Below are 18573 nucleotides of genomic sequence, written 5' to 3'. Positions count from 1 at the left end.
CAATTTTATAGAATCTTATATGTTACGTTAAAGAATTAAAAGTCACGTAAAATATATATAGAAGGTTGAGGACTATATATTTATGATTCAACTCGAATTCTAGAAATCCGAGAACTATAAAAGGCTTTAGGGTTTACCCAAAAACAATATGAAGTTGAAGATGTTATTTTTCATTGTGCTACTTGCAATTTTAAGTTTAAGTTTCTTACCAAAAGAAAAATTAACCTAAACAATATGAATACAACAATAAAAACATTGCTCCACTATTTTAGGTATATCCTTTTTTTATTAGAGAGCTGATATTTGCACACTTTTTTTTTTTTGCACACACTTTTCTTCTACACACCTTCTACCATCTTTTAAAATTTAAAATTTCTCTTTAACACACCCTTCTTATTACCAAAATACCTCAAATCTCATTAATCTTACCAAATTTCTCTTACACACCTCACCCAATCCATTCAAACAATACACACCCACTCAACCCTTTCAGACAACATACACTCTCACCCCCAACCTCATGCCCGTCCGATCCTAGTCAAGAACACACCCATGTATACCAACATCAGAGTCGGAGTCGTCTCCACCACCGTCAACTCAGCCGTCGAAGTCGCCATCAACTCGCCACTGTTAATCCGCCGTTGGTGGTCTCACCACCTTACTATAACACCATAATCATTGTTGTCAACCCATAGATATGCCTTAAGCTAATTTTTTATTTATTCATATGCAAATTTAGGTTTTTTTATCAAATTTAAATTGGTTAATCCATCTTAAGACTTTTTTTTTCTGTTTGAGATGATTTGGAGCGCGGGTTTTCTGAGTTTCAAGATTAAATTTCGAGTTTAGATTATAGGGTTTCGCAGGTCGTTCGACACTGGTCTATCGAAAATGAATAACCAGAAAATTCACTCTTGCACTTTAAAAAACCTCACTCCAAATCATCACAAATAGATGAAAAAAGTATTGGGATGGATTAACCAATTGAAATTAGATAAAAAAAAAAAACATTAGATTTACATTCAAATCCAAAAAATTTAGATTAGGCCATGTCTCCAACTTTCAATGGCTATGGTGGAGACAGGATGCATGGTGACGATGAAGGCGGGTTGATGTCGGGAGGTAGGTGTTGGCAATTTTAGGATGGAGATGGGGTCACGGGTGGGGTATGTTTTAGTTGTGGTTGGAGGTGAGGTTGAGGGTGGGGTGTGTAGTTGTGGTTTAGGAGTGTTGGGTTTGAAGTGTGTGAGGAGAGTTTTTTTTTTTTTTTTTTTCAAAATGATGTGGGTTGTCTTTTAAGGTAAATTTTTTTTGTGTCAATTAAGTAATTTCACAAAATAAGTTGGTGAGGGTGTGCAAAAAGAAAAAAAAAAGTGTGCAAATAGCAGCACTCTTTTATTATTACCGGTAGTAAAAATCTTTAAGTAAATGATTATAAAGTCCAATTTTAGACTTTCACTACTTTTAAGACCCAAGTCTTTTTTTGGTTTTTGAAGGAGGCCCAGTTTATACCAAACCGGTCCTTTCTTCCGTCTTTTATCATTCTCTGTCTGCACTCCGTCTCTCTCTATCTCACCTTCTCTGTCTCCCTCCTTCTGTCTCTCACTCTCTGTCTCCCTCCTTCTCTATCTGCCTCTCTCTGCTTGTCTCCATCTCTATCTCTCTCTCCATTTCTCTCCCCGTTCTGCAGCAGATCTACAAAGACCAGAAAGCCAAAACCCATTTCTTAACACCAAGTATGTTGTAGAGACCTCGACGACGCTGCGAGGGCACGGCCATGGGTGCCATCGTGCTTAATTGCTCTCTCCCTTTTTGTTCTCTACTTGATGTCGTTGTCATCGGCTTTAAGCAGATCCACTTGGATAACATAGAGCTTCGAATGGTGACCCATGCCACACCTCCATCGATTACTCTCTGAATCCCCAAAACCAAATTTCACAAAAACTCTTTTTTTTTCTTTTCATTTCCTTCACAGCTCCGACAGTGAGAGAGAAAGAGAGATAGAGAGAGAGAGAAAGATTGCGGGTTTTCTGAACTCTCCCCCATCTCCCCCACAATCAAATTTGATTCGAATCGCTCCACAACAACCAGTAAGACCGCCATCCATTTCTCCTTTTTTTTTCGTTTGATTCTTTCACTTTTGTTTTAGATCTTCGGGTTAATTTTACAGACTTGTGCTCAAGATTTCAAAGGCGGGTTAGCTTTTTTCTTCAAAAGTTTAGATCTTTTGTCTAAAGTATGTATAGATTAGGGTGTTTTTTTTTAGGTGACATATGTTATGGTTGAGTTAATGATTGTCTGATTGATTAATTGGCCACTGGGGTTTAATCACTATTTTAATTTAGTTGCATAAGGAATTGAGTAATAACTTTATGACCTTGCAAGTTATACATTTTTTTTGTTTCTGTACAGTTATTGTACCTTTTATCATTATCCTTTTATGAGGAAATTTTGAATGTGATTGTATGTTTTATGTTCACTTATATTTATAGTCTATTCACATTACTACTGAGGAGATGCCAAAATATTGTTGAGTTTTTGGTTGATTCCTTATGCATGTGTATATGTGTGGCTTGTCTTGTACATATTCAGCTTGCTGTTTGAACACATAGATGCAATTGGTGGATACATTAATGATCTTGAACCTGAGAATCTACTTAGTTTAATTTCAAGTGCAGTGGAATTAAACTGTGTGTATTTGCCTACTGAATTTACTATGTTTATTGTTCTTCAGGTTTGAGTTTTAGAAATGCATGCTGTTGGCTGTCATTATTGGCTATAGGACACCTTCAATGCTTCGGAATTGCAGTCACATTGGCCAAAAAGAAAAAAGAACAAAAAAAAAGAACAAAGATTTTTGTTTAAGTTTTTTTGTTTTTTATGTGTTTATGTTAGAAAAATACATAAGATTTGTATATGTATATTGTTTCTAGGTTTTTTTTTTACACAGTGAGAATAGTCATTGTTCGACAGTGGCAATAAATAATAACTGCCACTATGACAGTAGCAATTAGCTGATTGTTACTGTGTGATAGTATCAAATTAGCAATCACATGATTTGTTACTATGTGACAGTAGCAATCAGGTGATTGTTACTATCTAAATTTTGTAATTTTCTATGGTTTGAATTTTGGTGATTGTTATTGTATGACAGTAACAAAATATGTTAGTTATCTTCAATAGGTGATTGTTACTATCAAACAATAACAATACCTGATTGTTACTATTAAATAATGATAATACTTGATTGCTACTGCCCGGCAATAGCAATAGGTGATTGTTACTATTCGATAGTAACAATTATATTTACTATTAAAATGTAAACGATTATGGATGTCTCATCTTGATTTTTTGTATTTTATATTGGTTATTATTTAACATGTTTATAACATGAAAATACATAAATTATTATTTGTTTTTTTTTGGGTAGTTTATGTACCAATTGGTACTGAAATGGGGAAAAAAAAAAGAAGGGGAAAAATGACATTTTAAAAACACTGTAGCACTACAGTAACGGCATTACTGTAGCACCGCTTTTTTAAAAAGTGGGCCGCTACAGTATTTTACTGTGGCGCTTGGGCCGGATGAATAGTAAATTTTAAAAAATAGACTTTAAAAAAAAAACCCTAAATCTTTTAAGATTTTTATATTTAGATTCCACGTGTCCCAAATTGATTGGGTAGTGGAGCGCACGCGCTGAAGCGGGAAATCCCTTTGGCGCGGTTCCTATATTTGTAACTAAGTTAACTAACAACTTCTTGTCGTCCCCAAAAAAAACGGTTATGGATTGTCTGTGCCATCTAAACTTCCCAATCTCGTCTTTTTTTCCTGTCTTCCTCCGAAACCCTAATTTTCTGGAGGCGCTACCCCCAAATGCGAAGTAGGAGACGGAAGAGGAAGAGGAAGGTACCATTGTACCAATGAGGAGTCTTTTCCGACGGCAAAGAAACTGAAGATGAAGGGTCTTTTCAAGGCCAAGGCTCGCACGCCCACCGAGCTCGTCAAGCACACGCACGACCTCCTCGTCTTTGTTCATGGAAACCCGGAAATGCGTGAGCAAAAGCGAAAAGAAAAGGTCTAATTTTTTTTATATTGGTGACATTTTTTTTTTTTAATTTGGTGATGTGGGGATTTGTTTTTACGTTGAAATTTGATGAGTTTTTTAAATTGGATGCATTTTCAGTTATTTCTTGATGGCATCGTTTCATTGCACATCACACACACACATATATATAGATGGATTGTGATGGCATTTACTTTACATTTTGGTATAGATGGATGAAATAACGAAAGCAATCCTGGAGATAAGAACAGTTCTGTATGGGGATGGCTTAAGCGAGCCAAATAAAGACGCTTGCGCGCAACTTACCCAGGAATTTTTCAAAGAGGACACATTCCGCCTTCTCATTGTTTGCCTTTCGAAACTCAACCTGGGGGTAAGCATTAAGCATGGTTAGCTACTGGGTATCTTGTAATCAAATAGAAGATTCATTTGCTTTCTTGCTGTTTTATATATCAATTTGTGTACTTAATTGCATCCCTTTCCCTTTTATGTTTAAGTAATTAATTTCTTTCAAGCTATGCTGCAGACTCGTAAAAACGCCACTCATATCATTGCGAATTTGCAAAGGCAACGGTTTCAGTCACGATTGATTGCTTCTGAGTACTTGGAGAGGAATATAGATGTTATGGACATTCTGATACAAGGGTATCATTTTATTTGTGGAGAAGTTATAAAATGTGAATTGCCAGTGGAATCAAAATGTTGAAGAATAGTTGTGTTGGTTTTGTGTAGTTATGAAGACAGTGATATTGCTTTATATTATGGTGCAATTTCAAGGGAATGCATCCGTCATCAGATCGTTGCTAGGTAAGCAACACCAATTGGTTTTCAAAAATTTTGTTTCCTTAAAGTTCAACATATGTGTCAACTGGTTAGGATATAGGTTCTTCTAGCAATTTGGTAACTTGTGAAATTTTGGGGCAATTTGTGAGGGGGACAAAATCTTGTTGTTGGAAACAGATAAATAGGCAGGGTTGTTGCTTATGAGCTATGGTGAAAAAAGGAAAAATAATAGCTGTCTGCTGATATACTTACCGGCCAATACCTGGATGTACATCTCTAGATAAATTAATGTTTTAGCCTTTTGTATTCTCAAGGTTCTCTTATTAATGAGTCTGGTTATTCACAGATATGTCCTGGAATCAGAGCACATGAAGAAGTTTTTTGATTATATACAAGTTCCAAATTTTGAAATAGCATCAGATGCTGCGGCCACTTTCAAAGTTGAGTTCGTATTGAATGTTATTATGCTTTTATTTTAGTCTATTACACAATTATCAAATTTCAAGAACTGACACTATTATGCTGTTTAAGTCTTGAAAAAACACTTATGCTTTACAACAATGTTTCTGCTACTAATGTTACTTGCTTGGTCACTGACTCATTGGCACACTTGCACAGGAGCTTATGACCAGGCATAAATCAACTGTTGCCCAATTTCTTTCTAAAAACTATGACTGGGTAAGATTTATAATCTACATGCTTCTGGTTGTTTGGTGACTTCTACCTTGTAACATTGTACTCCAGACTAATTAATTTGATTGTGCAAAAGATGTTTTTAGAAGTTTGGCATTCAGGAAAACATCAGCTAATGCTTAACCTTCAAGCTAGTTTTGCCTTTTAGATTTTATAAGTTTCAGTAGAACGATCATGGTCAATATCTGAATTATCTCCACTGTTGACCGGCTCCAGTTCTTCCAAGAGTATAATACACAGTTGCTGGAATCTCCCAATTACATCACCAAACGGCAGGCCATCAAGGTATATACAGATAATATTTATCCTGAGACTCTTGCATGTATCATTAAATGTCTTTAGGATATGTTCATGAGAACCACGTTGTCTGTCTTCATTAATTTAATTTGATCGAGTATATATTATCAAGGTTGAGGTGTGAGCTGACATATTTTGTCTAATCCTCCCTCCACGAGCCCCTTGTAGAAGGAAGAATATGAATATTTGCTTTATTTCTTTTAATGACATTATTTGTTTCAGCTGTTGGGAGATATGTTACTGGATCGCTCAAATTCTGATGTGATGGTTCAATATGTGTGCTCTTTGGATAACATGAGAATCCTGATGAATCTTCTCAGGGTACTCTCTCTCTCTCTCTCTCACGTACATCCATGCAAACTATAGACACATACTTGTGCATCATGGATGATCATGTGATTCATGTCTACACACTGATGCAGTACTTTTTTAAATCCTTTTTTTTTTTGGGTATCACATGTTGCAGGATCCAAAGAAGACAATCAAGTTAGAGACCTTTCATGTGTTCAAGGTTTGTGCATAATATAGAAAATTAACCCCTTCAGTATGGTAAATAATTGAGGCATTATCTATTGAAAGTCTAATTTCTCTCTCTCTCTCTCCCCCTTTTTTCTCTTTTTATTTTTTGTTATTGACAGCTATTTGTTGCAAACAAAAATAAGCCTCCTGAGATTGTCAATGTACTTGTCTCAAATAGGACCAAGCTTCTCCGTTTCCTTGGTGACTTCAACATTGATAAAGGTGGGCATTTTTTCTCTTCGAATCTACTACAGTCCATACCTTTATCCTTTGAACTCACTTTAAAATCAAACAATACTTTGTTGCACTTGCAGAGGATGAACAGTTTGAAGCAGACAAAGCTCAAGTTATTGAAGAGATCTCTATTCTTGAACCCAAAATATCGTCAATGCTCAGCTTTAGTAACAATTGTGAGGTTCCATGTTAAATGTACTGTAAAATTTGAGGGGGTTTTTATATTTTTTTTTTTCTTTCGAGTTCCCAGAGTAGCCCACATATGGGCTTATCATTTTTCAAATTCTAATAAAAATGCATTTGGTTTCAATTTCTCACCGATTCCAAATAAGTGCACTCTCATTTTGCATGAGAAGCTTCAAGAACTGCATTAGCCTTAGAAAAGCATTGAACTTAGTAGCCTATAGAATTCCTTTTATTCTGCAAATTAACTTAAATTTTCAGAGAAAGAACCACTCTTCGTTTCATTTTAGGAGTGATCATTTTTCTTTTTCCTTTTTTTTTTCTTCATATTAGCCGAACTCATATTTTAAATTATAAGCCTGACACTATTGTTAAATTTTAGAGCAATTTGGCAAAATATAACAAGGGTTAATTACATATTTATATCTCAACTATACATCACTTGTCAACTGGGTACCTCATGTTCAAAAACTTTCATTCGGGTACATCAACTTCAATATTTTGTCAACTAAGTACCTCTGTTAGTCTGACCGTTATCTGCTGAGTTGGCGCTAACGTGGCATATGTGGACCCCACCATTAAATATTGACTTGGCATTTAAAAATAGCCACATGTACAAAATTAATAAAAAAAAACTCATTAAAATTATATTAAATAGAAAAAAAAAAGACCAAAAAAAAAAAAAAAACCAGCCCCCCTGCCCGACTTCACCTCCCTACCCAGCCCCCTCCCTCCCCCTTCCTCCCCTACCAATCCCCGCCCTTCCCTCTGCCACCCAGCCCCAGTCAGCTCCATCGCAACCCCCACCCCAGCCCGCCCCTATCCTGCCCAACCCAGCCTCTTCCTCTTCCCCGACGCCCCTCACCCCCAACACCCCCTGGCGCCCCCTCTCCCAGCAACACTACTAGGTTCTCACCCCCTCGGCACGGCGAGTCTCTTGGCACCTTCAATTTGGTCATCTGAGCTGTGACGGCGGCGATTCGAAGGGAAAGGTTGTCGGGCTCCACCGTTGACTTTTTGTTCCCGGCAGCGATGCAAGGTCGGACCACCCCCAATTGAATCCTCTCGTTGTTTTGAGCATGTTGGTGCCTTTGGATCAATCATCGGACCACCGTAGCTCGTGAATCGAAGCTGATAAGCCAACGACGTTTTGTTCTGTTTGTGAACTTTCTGTTGTTTTGTGGTAGTTGTGCTGGTCTAGAATGTTAGAAGGGGAGGAGGCTGAAAAAATTCTAGAGAGAGTTGCAGAGAAAGGAGGAGGCCAAACTCGCCGGAGAGAAAGAGAGAGAGAGAGAGAGAGAGAGAGAGAGAAAGAGAGAGAGAGAAAGAAAGAAAGAAAAAAAGAAAAAAAGAGTAATGTGTAAGAGAGAGTTGCAGAGAGTCGGGGAAGAGAAAGTGATATGAGAGGAAATGAAGAGGCTGGGTTGGGCAGGATAGGGGCGGGGATTGGTGGAAGAAGGAGGTGTTGCAGAGGGGAGGGGAGGCAGAGAGAAAGAGAAAGAGAAAGTGAGAGGAGGGAGGTGGGTCGGGTCTGGTCTGGTCGGGGTGGGGTGGGGTGGGGTGGGGGGGGGAAGGTATGGCCTGGGTTTGGGGGGAAGGACGGGGGATGTGGAAGGGGTGGCCTCGGTGGGGGAAGGGTGGGGGAGGAAGGGGGAATGAGGGGGCTAGGTGGGGAGGTGAGGCCGGGCAGGGGAGCCCGGGCCTGGCTTCGTTTTTTTTTTTTTTTTTCAATCTTATATAATTTTAAGGGTTTTATTGATTTTTTTATAAATTTTTGCCCACGTGGCTTTTTTTAAAAGACAAGTCAACGTTTAGTGGTGGATCTGCTTGTGCCACGTCAGCGCCACATAGGCAGTTAACGGTCCTTCTAACGGTCAAAGTAACGGAGGTACTAAGTTGACGAAATATTGAAGTTGATGTACCCAAATGAAAGTTTTTGAACATAAGATACTCAGTTGACAAGTGATTTATAGTTGAGGTATATATTTGTAATTAACCCATATAACAATTATCATAATTTGTTGGCTACTTGGCTGATTTCAGTTTTTAGTCGTCTGATGATGCTGTTGGGGAAGTTTAGTTCGTAAGACATTGTAAACAGTGAGATGAAAGACTGCCAGACTCGACTCTTCTAGTTGTCTACCATTCTAGGACAACGTTAGAACAGTTGCACCATGATTATTATAAAACTACAAACAAGTTCAGTCCACATGTGATGTGTCTTTTTGGTTTTTTTTTTTTTCGCCACATGTCTTTTGGTTTTTAAATCATAATATAACTACAATTCATATAAAGGAAACCAAAAGAAAGGGAAAGGGTCGAATTAGAATTAGGAGTGACAATTTGTATGAGCAGATCATACTTGTACGTATTGTATCATTTATTTGTGTCGGAATTCTTAAAATATCATTAACTTGACCAATTTTATTAATCATGTCAAATGACTTAACACTAACTCAATCCGTTTATTGATTGTGTCGTGTATTCGGGTTGACTCACATATTTTATAAACTAAACTTAAAACAAAGCCCTCTTAATCCCAAGCCAAACTCATACCTTTCTCATAAACTAAATATCAACTTGACCCTATATCTGGCAAAGTCTTAAAAATAAGACCAAATTTCAACAAGAATTTATACCATACATATTAAGAAATATGAAAAATTAATCGTGTTTTTCATTCAATTCAATTAAATGAGTTTATCATGTAGTCATTCGTATTTGATACTAATTCAACCTATTTATTATTCATACTAGCAAATTATGCCATATATGTATTTGTGTCAAATAATGATAAACTCAAACTCGCTAACTTCACTTCGTGCTGGTTAAAATTGCGTTACCTGTAAATCTGTAATGTTAAAGATTGCCAACTTAGTTTGAACTATGACTCACTTGAGCATCAAGGTCCCGATAGCAACTACGAACTACATGTTCATAACCAATGTTTGTCTAAACAAGGATGTCTTTCCTTTTTGCCTGGATGAGTTCTACTTCGGTTTGCTTACAAATTTATCATGATGTTGTTTGTTCCACCACATCCCTCAACTAATTCACACAAAAATTTTCTTTTCACATTAACTTCTAAAAGACTAACCATCAAAAGGGAAAATCCTGAAGAGTTCCCCACAAATTAGGCATTATCTTTTTCTATATTTGGGCCTGAGAGACCTACACACAAAAATTGGCCCAGGTTTTGAAGTGGGTCCTGGCCCACCAGAATGACTGGCCCAACAGCAAGTTACATTCAGAATTATCAGACTTATGAGACTAATAAGAATCAGAATATGCGATCACTTATTCATGGGGTCCCTAGATGGGTAACCCTTAAATGTTTCACACTAGAAAATCAACATTAATCTCAGGTACAAAAAAAAAAATCCAACTGATGGGACAAATGAATAAAAAAAAAACATACCCTGACCAGAACCCACAACTTTGCAAGAAAATGTTACAGATAAAATTCTAAGGAAAAAATATATATATATCAGTCTATCTCTTTTTGCTTTTTTTTTTTTTTCTTTTGGGTATCGCCGCCTTGCCGGAGATGCATGATACACTTCTGACTATATCCCGCAATCTGATTTTACATCTCACTCAAAAGACCAAAACAAAAAAACCTAAAATTGTAACTCAAAACTCAAGCAGTGACACAAAATCCATTGTAACTTCTATCTCTAACCTTAATCCTTCAAAACAGGCACTCCCAGTTAGCTCTTACTAACCAAATTTCTTTTACTGAGATATATAAATGAGGGTGGTATGCAAAATTCACAATTCACCTGCTTCACCAGATTATCTTCTCCTACAATGTTGTGATATCAGAAATCATGATCCTAGGCAGCAATTCCTGAAAGAAAGTAGAAAAGGAGCTCTTTAGCATCAACATATATTATTATAAGTAATCGAGTGAAAAACATGAGTTTATGCTAACAACAACATGCTTTATCTTTTAGAACTGTTGCAACATTACATTAAACAAGCAATATGCAGCCATTATAATCTAAACTGTCATTTGTTCAATGATGGCAGGACTGTACAACAAATCGGACCTCAAATTTGAAGAGACTTTAACGGCCACGAAATGAGATTTCAATGATTGACTAAATTCTGTGCCCCTCTCTAATTCATCTATTAGTTGTTAATCTTTGATGCATACTCCTAATTGCAGCACTTGAATATGTATCCATGAGACTAAAAACCATTAGTGATTTTTACTTAAATTAACAGACTAAGGATGCACTGCCTTCGAGCAGAAATTATGAACACCAAAGAAACGTTTCACTAGTAAAGATATTCGGAAGAAGAAAATGATCAACTTTATTTTGTGAAAAGCATATATGCAGGACCTCTGCTAAGACAATGTCAAGAACTCCTTAGAACAAGAGGGATCTACTTGATATTTCAACCATAAGGGATTGGGGTTGCACAATAGAGAGATACATAGCATAGCATATAAAAACAACTTTATATAATTATCTCATAAAAAAATAACAGGAGTTATGACCCAAATTATGCACAAGCATAGAGTAGAGTAGAGAGAGAGAGAGAGAGAGAGAGAGAGAGAGAGAGAGAGAGAGAGAGAGAGAGAGAGAGCATTCAAAATCTAGAACAGCAATTGAAAAAAAAAAAAACTTCAAATTCAGCTGAAGCAAAATTTGAAAGCAAACTCAATTTAAGAAAAAGAGAGCTCCACCCTCAGAAAGAATCATAATGCCTTTCCTTCCGGAAAGGAAAAAACATTGATGTGAAGTGCATAATCTTCCAGTCACAAACAAAGGAGCTGAAGATTCTTAAGCATCACACAAAACTAGAACACAGGAGATCACATAATGCCCCATCAACACCATGTCACAAGATAAAATATGGTCGATTGTCTCTTCAGCCCTGAACAATCAATAGCCATTTGGGACTCGTGCCCCTGATTACAAGGGGTTGATAGCTATCTAGTTACGTAACAAACAAGGTCACTGGCCAGCTACAACTTCCATCAACACCAACAAAAGCCAAATAAAATGATTTCACCAAAGTCCAACATTGAAAACCTTTTTCTTTCATGTCAAAGTCGCACAGTTTGCTGAGCCTAGGAGCATGGGCTTGTAACTAAGGAGGTATTAAAGTGAGTGGTTGTATAATTGAAGCCTGACCAGGTGGAGTGTGGAGGCCTAGGTCTAGGTCTGTTCACTATGATGAAATCACACTAAGCATGCCCCTAAACACTCAAGTTAGTAGGGGTCCCATCCACAATAGGTGGGTGGCAAAAGTCCCACAGTTTCACCATTCCTTAACTAAACTCGCATAAAAGCCCCTAATAAACCTTAGGCTCTCAAGCAATACACTTCCTGACCACTAGGCTGCCAAAGCCTCTTACAGAAGATATAAATTGAAAAAGGCCACCATATCTCTGGTAACAAATTTATCATCCATAATAAGGGCAATTGATGAAAAATTACGGGGAAAAATAAGCTAGAAGACTATTCCAGGTACTTCAAGTAACAATCAAATCCGTATCAATGTGTTACATGTGACCAGCCATTGAAGGATAAAACCGTTAATATTCAATGTAATCAATAAGATAAAGGACTTCACATTGAGATTCATGGATTGGGAAGAGTCAACTATCAGATAAGCAATATCATGCTTCACTCAATCTATTGAACCACTAACTAGACCCAGTCACCCAATTCAATTGAACTATGCAGCACAATCACAAGCTTACCAATAGTTTTCATATTCATATTGTTACAGTTAACAAAATGGATCATAACCCAAAAAGCCTACACACTAAAACATAATTCTTCTCCTGCATTGTATGTCAAGCCAAATTTAAGACCCAATACTATAGTAGTAAACTTCATGAATCATCAGCTAGGGAAACAAAAAAATTCATGAATTATTGTTCAGATGCAACAATTCAAATTAGTTCATGCTTGTAGATGCTGTGCAGAGATAGCCAAATCAAGCAAGTTCAAGAAACGGGTGATACTTTGTTTTACTAATATAAACTGGATCCAAATTACTCTGCACAAAATTAGACTGTGTCTCTGCTAAACATTTGTTTCCACTGTATATCAGAAATTGAAGGTTTGGTATAAACCTTATTAAAATAAAGTTCCCTATCTTTCAAGAAAATCACAGAAGATGAAAAACAGAAGTTCCATAACATATTAACTAAGTGGCTCTTACCTGTATTTGACTGTCTCTTATTAACACTATAACCACCAACATAACCAGGCGAGCTTTTAGCTGAAACATCAGAAGCTGCACCGCCAAGCCCATAACCAAAGGGACCAGACCCATCTCGCTCGGAATTTGATGATCGCCAAGTGGGATCCCCATAAACTGAACCACTACTGTAGAAGTCAGCGAAGGCCCCATCAAAACCACCATTTGATGCAGCAAATGAAGATGTAGGGGCAATACTTGTGACGCTGTTTCTTCCATAGCCTCCGGTTCCCAAACCGTAACTGTTATCGCCAGCTCCATAACCAAGACTCCCACTATTGTTAGAAACATTATTTCCTCCACCCTGAGCTGAAATTGCCGAAGAACGCCAATTAACTCCAGTATTTCCAAATGTAGTTCCTCCAATGCTCCCACTTCCCGATCCTATGTAAGCATTGGAACTTGTGGAGTTTGTTCCATAATTAAGTCCCCCATTTCCATTTCCCCACAAATTCCGAGTCACCGAGCTGAAAAAAGATGTGTTTCCTCCATTACCACCATCATACCCAACGGGACTGCTAAACCTATTCGAATTATTGATATAATAAGGGCTCAATCCCCGTCCGTAGCTAATATTACTATTAAAATTTGCATTTCCTCCAAAACCTGGGCTCAACCCTGGCTCAAAGTTCATACCCATTCCATAACCAGAACTAAATGGAGGAAACCCACTTCGACCACCAGCAACTGGACTGAATCTACCAAGTCCATAGCCTCCAACTGTACTTGGAGCATAGCCCTGAGTGTAGCCATTGAGGAAGCTATTAACCCTACTGAGCCCATAGTTGTATCCTCCAAGAGGGCTGCGATTAGGACTAGGGGACAACTCTTTAGGAACTGCACGCTTGACCTCAACCATCTTACCATTCAGCTCATGAAATGTCTTAAGCAAAACTTTGTCCACTGCCTCCTCAGAATCATAAGTGATGAATCCAAAGCCTCTTGGCCTCTGGGTGTTGTGATCATACATCACCACGACATCTGTGATTGTCCCAAACTGTTCAAAGTACTTCTTGAAGTCACTCTCTGTGACAGTGGATGCTAAACCTCCAACAAAAATCTTTCTTGTGCGGCCTGGACCTGGAGAACCATGGATGCTGCCACTGTTTCTACTCAAAATGTTCTGGTCATCCCTTGGAACAGCCTTTTTTGCCTCAACCTGAGAATAGAGAATGCAATGGTAAAAACAGAGATCAAATGATACATGCTTTACAAATCAAATGATCAGCTTAGAAGAATAAAGTAATGCATTAACAAAACTGATCATTGAAGAAAGATAAAAGAATGGGAAGCATGATTCACTCTTCCTGAATTTGGAATTTAGTTGAATAGAGAACCACAGTAAAATGAATTCCTGCAATTACATTTCAGCCCGTAACTCCTATAAGGAAATGATTTCTCTAGACATTTACAGTGATTCAACAAGAAAAGCATAATGCACGGTTGAACATAAAATTGCAATTGAAGGATAAAAGTGCATTCATCCAAGAGAAAGTATTTGATTACCATTCTTCCATCAATGTTGTGCTTCTCCATTATGACTCTGTCTGCTATGGCTGGGTCAGAAAAAACTACAAAACCAAAACCACGAGCACGGCCAGTGGTCCGATCCTTCATGATCACTGCTTCTACCACCTCCCCAAAAGCACTGAAATACTCTTTCAGACGCTCTTCATTTGTGTCCCAAGATATGCCGCCAATAAATAGTTTGCCACTGTCGGATTGCATTTTCTCTACAAGCCAAAAGAATTGAAGCTTGAGAAAATTCACAAATGCAAACCACACTTGAATCCAACTCGAAGCAAAAAATGCAAACTTTATTGAAATCTCAAACCCAATTAAAAAAAAAGAAGGGGTATTTAATAGTGGATCCAATACTATACTATAAAAAAATAAAAAAAATAAAAACAAAACTAATCAATTCTACCAAATGAAATGTAGACAAATATCCAATACAATTCATAGCAACACCCACAGCTCAAATAAAATCTCTCCTTTATCCACAATAAACACTCACCTGATCGGAATCAAATGCGGATAAATATATAACCCACCAAACTAGAAAGAGCAGTACCTTATTTTGAAATGTTACAAACTGTCAGATTGTAATCTGATTCAATAACAAGTATTCCTGGATTCAATTTAGAAGCATCCGATCCTTCACCGATCAAATGGTGGAACCAGAATTAAGCACACCTAGAAAAAACAAACCCAGAAAGAATTTCTATCACAAATTTCAGCAGGATCCAAATCCACACCCAATTCAGGAAAAATCAAAAACCCAAATCAGATTCCCACCATACCCACCGATTAATGAAACCCCAGATGCCAAATCTTGAAGAGAATTAAGATCTGAGAGGAGGCACTTGAAGAATAAGAACAGAGGGCATGTTCAACCTCCTCTCCATATATGCCCCCTCCAAACTTTTTGTTTGTTCTTTCAATGGGGTTAATATGATTACCAAATGCAAATTCAGTTACCAAACAGATGAGTGAGAGGTGAGAGATTAAGAAAATGTATATTTCTAGAGAGAGAAACAGAAGTTTTAGAGAGAGAAAGAGGAGGTATTGAGAGGTCTGTGAGCAATATATACGCACCCTGTAAATGAAAGATGAAATATTTTCACTTTTTTTTTTTTAACGTTTTTAAGCTTTTTTTCTGATTTTGTGAGTGCGAATTTGATTTGAAATTTATGGAAAGGTGTTAGCGTGAAATGCTTCAACAAAATTTATGAAGAAGAAGAAAACCGGAGAATTTTGGAGATCGAAAATGTGGTTTTTCTCTGATCTGATAAAATGGGAAGGAGTACTTGTCCTCCCGTTCGCCGTTCATTCCTTTTATACTTATTGGGAAAAAGGAAACACCATTTGCTATCATGTTACACATCTCTGCCAACCTCCATGAAATTTGATCACACCACTAGATTGAACCCAAAACCATACTATTAGCCGTTGATAATGATGACTTTTGCTTGGTCTCTTTTGATCCTGCTTTTGTTTGTAGATTTCTTTTTTTTTGTTTGCTAGAAAGTTTGTAGGTTGCATGCGATCAAAGTGGAAAAAACTTACGATGCATGCACCATAATGTGGACGATTTTTAACCATTGGATGTTGATGAGTTCATCTGTTCTCTATTAATAGCTTTTTCATTCTTAAATTTTTTTGCATTGCATGTGATGTCCACGAGTGTTATTTAATTGTCATTATATGAGAACATAAGATTTGTGTACTACTAAAACCCCCCAAAATAAAAGTTTGGGTGTTGTTACTATCCATCTTTTCATTTCAACCACCACAAATTTCTTTTTTATTTTATTTTAAAACAAAAATTACAACCAAATCGCTCTCCAGATTAGTCTAAATGGCTAGTTTAGGGTGTAGTTCTCTTTTATGTAGAAGAAAAAAGTTGATTATGGCACTACTTTAATAAATAAACAAAAGTTCTCATGGCCATGATAGCTGCCAAATCTTCTGTTTATTATTTATTCAAATGATATTCTTTAAAAAAATTTCATGCAAAGACTGCAAAGTTAATTTGTAGCAGAAATTATTAAAACTGTGGAGTGAGCAACATGAGGGTGGTAAATAGCATCATTCGTAAGATTTTAGAACTTTACATGCAAGAATGGTCAATCAAACATTCAAACCCAAATATTAAATTTCAAGAAAAGATCATAAGTACTTGAGAACCCAAATGAAATTAGAAAGACAAACACACCACCACCATTGTAATCCAAAAATTAAGACCAACATTGTTAACTATTTAACCTTACCACCATCACCACTAAGTCTACCATCCAACAATATATATATATATACAAAAATACTCTAAAGCTAACTGGTTAGCAAATTAATTCAAATCTAAGTAACTAACCATGTTTTTGGGCCCATTACTTTTAACCAAATAAAAATGAAGGGAATTTTTTTTTTTTTTTTTTAAGAATGGATTAAAAAGAAAAGAGAGTGCTTTTGTATTATATATGTTAATACCCATATTGATCGAGCAGAATTATGTGTCGTAGAAATAGAAACAACGAGGCTTGAGTAATTTTTGGATAGTTGTTTGTCTAGACATGCTAAGAAAAAAGCTCAAGAGACTATAAACGTGTCCATAGGCTCGAAATGTCTAGTGGATGAGGCGAGGCCCAAGGATGGGCTCGAGACCCAAAGAACCAAGGCCCAACGACGAGCTTTGTGACTAGTGGGCTAAGGTCGGTAAGGCTTGGTGACCTAGGAAGCAAGACTAGACTAGCCTTGGCTTAGACACGGATGGTAGTCTGTGATGGACCATGAGTTGATACTGATAGATACGAGCGATCGATATCATGAAGGTGTGAGGCCTGAGTGGGCCTTGGTGCACTGAATGTGCAAGGCTAAGCTACCATTAGCTTAGCACTAAGGGAAGGCCCAAGCTCCAATGATTTAGGCTTAGGACTTTGTTATAGGGGAGTCTCTGAGGCCTACACCCAGAGGACGCACTAGGGAGGGAGGCATTTTGGAGATGGCCCGGTATTGGTGTCGGCTCAGGATTGCACTTGTGTACCCATGGGTCCTTGGTGGTGAGGTTCGTAGGCAACTAGGGTGGAGTGAATGAGCTTCTCGGCTATAAGGCCTAGCTTGTGTCAGAATTAGCCTAGGAGGAGGTGTGCTCTACTTGGACAAAGAGTCGCAGCCTATCCGAAGCTAGGACTTAGGCGATAAGTTATCAGGAACCCTAATTAGACAAGGACTATGAGACCCTTGGCCATAATTACTATAGATTGAGCACGCTAGGCCCCAGGTAAGATATGCAACCCTAACTCTATAGAATGAAAATGTGTGATTATTGACTTAAGCCTTTGGCTAGTACTACATCAATGCCCCTTTTATGCTTGGTGTCCTTGTTTTAGTGTACAGGGTAGAAGGAGAGTGACGTGGTAATCGAAGTAGGCCTTGACGTGGAGGTCAGATGCTAGGTTGACTACAATACTTTAATATAGTGTAGTATTAAGAATTTAAGATATTTGCCCAATCTTCATCTCAATTTTCACCCATTTAAATATAAACTTCATACTTATTTTACCCTTGTAAATTAAGGTATTATTACTTCTTCTTTTTCTAATCAAACTTGAATGTTAAGTTGTTAACTTAAATACTTGTACTCATAATTGATAATTTCAAATCTCACCAACTGAATTTGGAAAAGAAAAAGAAACCTTCTTTTCGCTTTTAAAAACAGCAAGGCATTTTAACGGTCACTTTCAATAAAAACTTATTATAACTTATAAGAAGGGTCTTGAAATGGAAAGGCCAATAAAAATTTGGTAATTTTTGGAGGATATATGGGATATGATTAACAATCAGCATCTTTTCTTCGTGCTCCCCACGAAAGGGACTTTAGCCTTTTCACTCCATCTCACTCCATCCCTACCAAGCTCCAAGCTCCAAGCTCCAAGCTCCAGCTATTTTCTCACATAGTAACTTCACTTTTCTTACATTTAGTTGACTACACTACCCTTTGGCCCTGTGAATATAATTATGTCTTCGACTCTTTGCCTTTTTAGTTTTGACAACCTTTTAGCAATATCACACATATA

General features: G+C 37.3%; 2 protein-coding genes across 4 annotated transcripts; one reads left to right on the top strand and one right to left on the bottom strand.

Annotated features, from left to right (window-relative positions):
- The first annotated feature begins 3901 nt into the window (after window positions 1-3901).
- LOC147288016 (putative MO25-like protein At5g47540) lies at window positions 3902-6817 on the top strand. 2 transcript variants are annotated; one of them, XM_086241191.1, is made up of 11 exons: window positions 3902-4075; window positions 4275-4436; window positions 4590-4708; window positions 4796-4870; window positions 5193-5286; window positions 5465-5524; window positions 5756-5824; window positions 6059-6157; window positions 6303-6347; window positions 6475-6577; window positions 6670-6817. In XM_086241191.1, the coding sequence occupies exons 1-11, from the start codon at window positions 3956-3958 to the stop codon at window positions 6780-6782; spliced, it is 1059 nt and encodes a 352-aa protein (XP_086097317.1). In that variant the 5' UTR covers window positions 3902-3955; the 3' UTR covers window positions 6783-6817. The 2 variants fall into 2 exon arrangements, with proteins under 2 accessions (XP_086097317.1, XP_086097318.1); XM_086241192.1 differs by having other exon boundaries at window positions 6534-6577; window positions 6670-6801.
- A 3232-nt stretch (window positions 6818-10049) lies between these two features.
- LOC147288015 (heterogeneous nuclear ribonucleoprotein 1-like) lies at window positions 10050-15780 on the bottom strand. Of its 2 annotated transcripts, none has more exons than XM_086239927.1 (5): window positions 15296-15780; window positions 15072-15193; window positions 14504-14730; window positions 12959-14156; window positions 10050-10622 (listed from the first exon to the last, which is right to left on the bottom strand). In XM_086239927.1, exons 3-5 carry the CDS (start codon window positions 14723-14725, stop codon window positions 10609-10611), a joined length of 1434 nt encoding a protein of 477 aa, XP_086096053.1. In that variant the 5' UTR covers window positions 14726-14730; window positions 15072-15193; window positions 15296-15780; the 3' UTR covers window positions 10050-10608. The 2 variants fall into 2 exon arrangements, with proteins under 2 accessions (XP_086096053.1, XP_086096052.1); XM_086239926.1 differs by having other exon boundaries at window positions 15305-15780.
- Between the last annotated feature and the right edge of the window lie 2793 nt (window positions 15781-18573).

Source organism: Dryas octopetala, chromosome 4 (genome assembly GCF_963921425.1).
Source record: "Dryas octopetala chromosome 4, drDryOcto1.1, whole genome shotgun sequence".
Taxonomy (NCBI): Eukaryota; Viridiplantae; Streptophyta; class Magnoliopsida; order Rosales; family Rosaceae; genus Dryas; species Dryas octopetala.
Note: the sequence above shows the minus strand (reverse complement) of the source record. Positions and strands in the feature narration are given on the sequence as shown.

Excerpts from the sequence above, each read along its gene's own strand:
- LOC147288016 (XM_086241191.1), top strand. The coding sequence starts at position 3,956 with ATGAAGGGTCTTTTCAAGGCCAAGGCTCGCACGCCCACCGAGCTCGTC. Across the intron at positions 4,076-4,274 it reads AGCAAAAGCGAAAAGAAAAG|ATGGATGAAATAACGAAAGC; the intron begins GTCTAATTTTTT and ends ATTTTGGTATAG. Across the intron at positions 6,158-6,302 it reads TCCTGATGAATCTTCTCAGG|GATCCAAAGAAGACAATCAA; the intron begins GTACTCTCTCTC and ends CACATGTTGCAG.
- LOC147288015 (XM_086239927.1), bottom strand. The coding sequence starts at position 14,725 with ATGCAATCCGACAGTGGCAAACTATTTATTGGCGGCATATCTTGGGAC. Across the intron at positions 14,157-14,503 it reads ACAACATTGATGGAAGAATG|GTTGAGGCAAAAAAGGCTGT; the intron begins GTAATCAAATAC and ends CTCTATTCTCAG.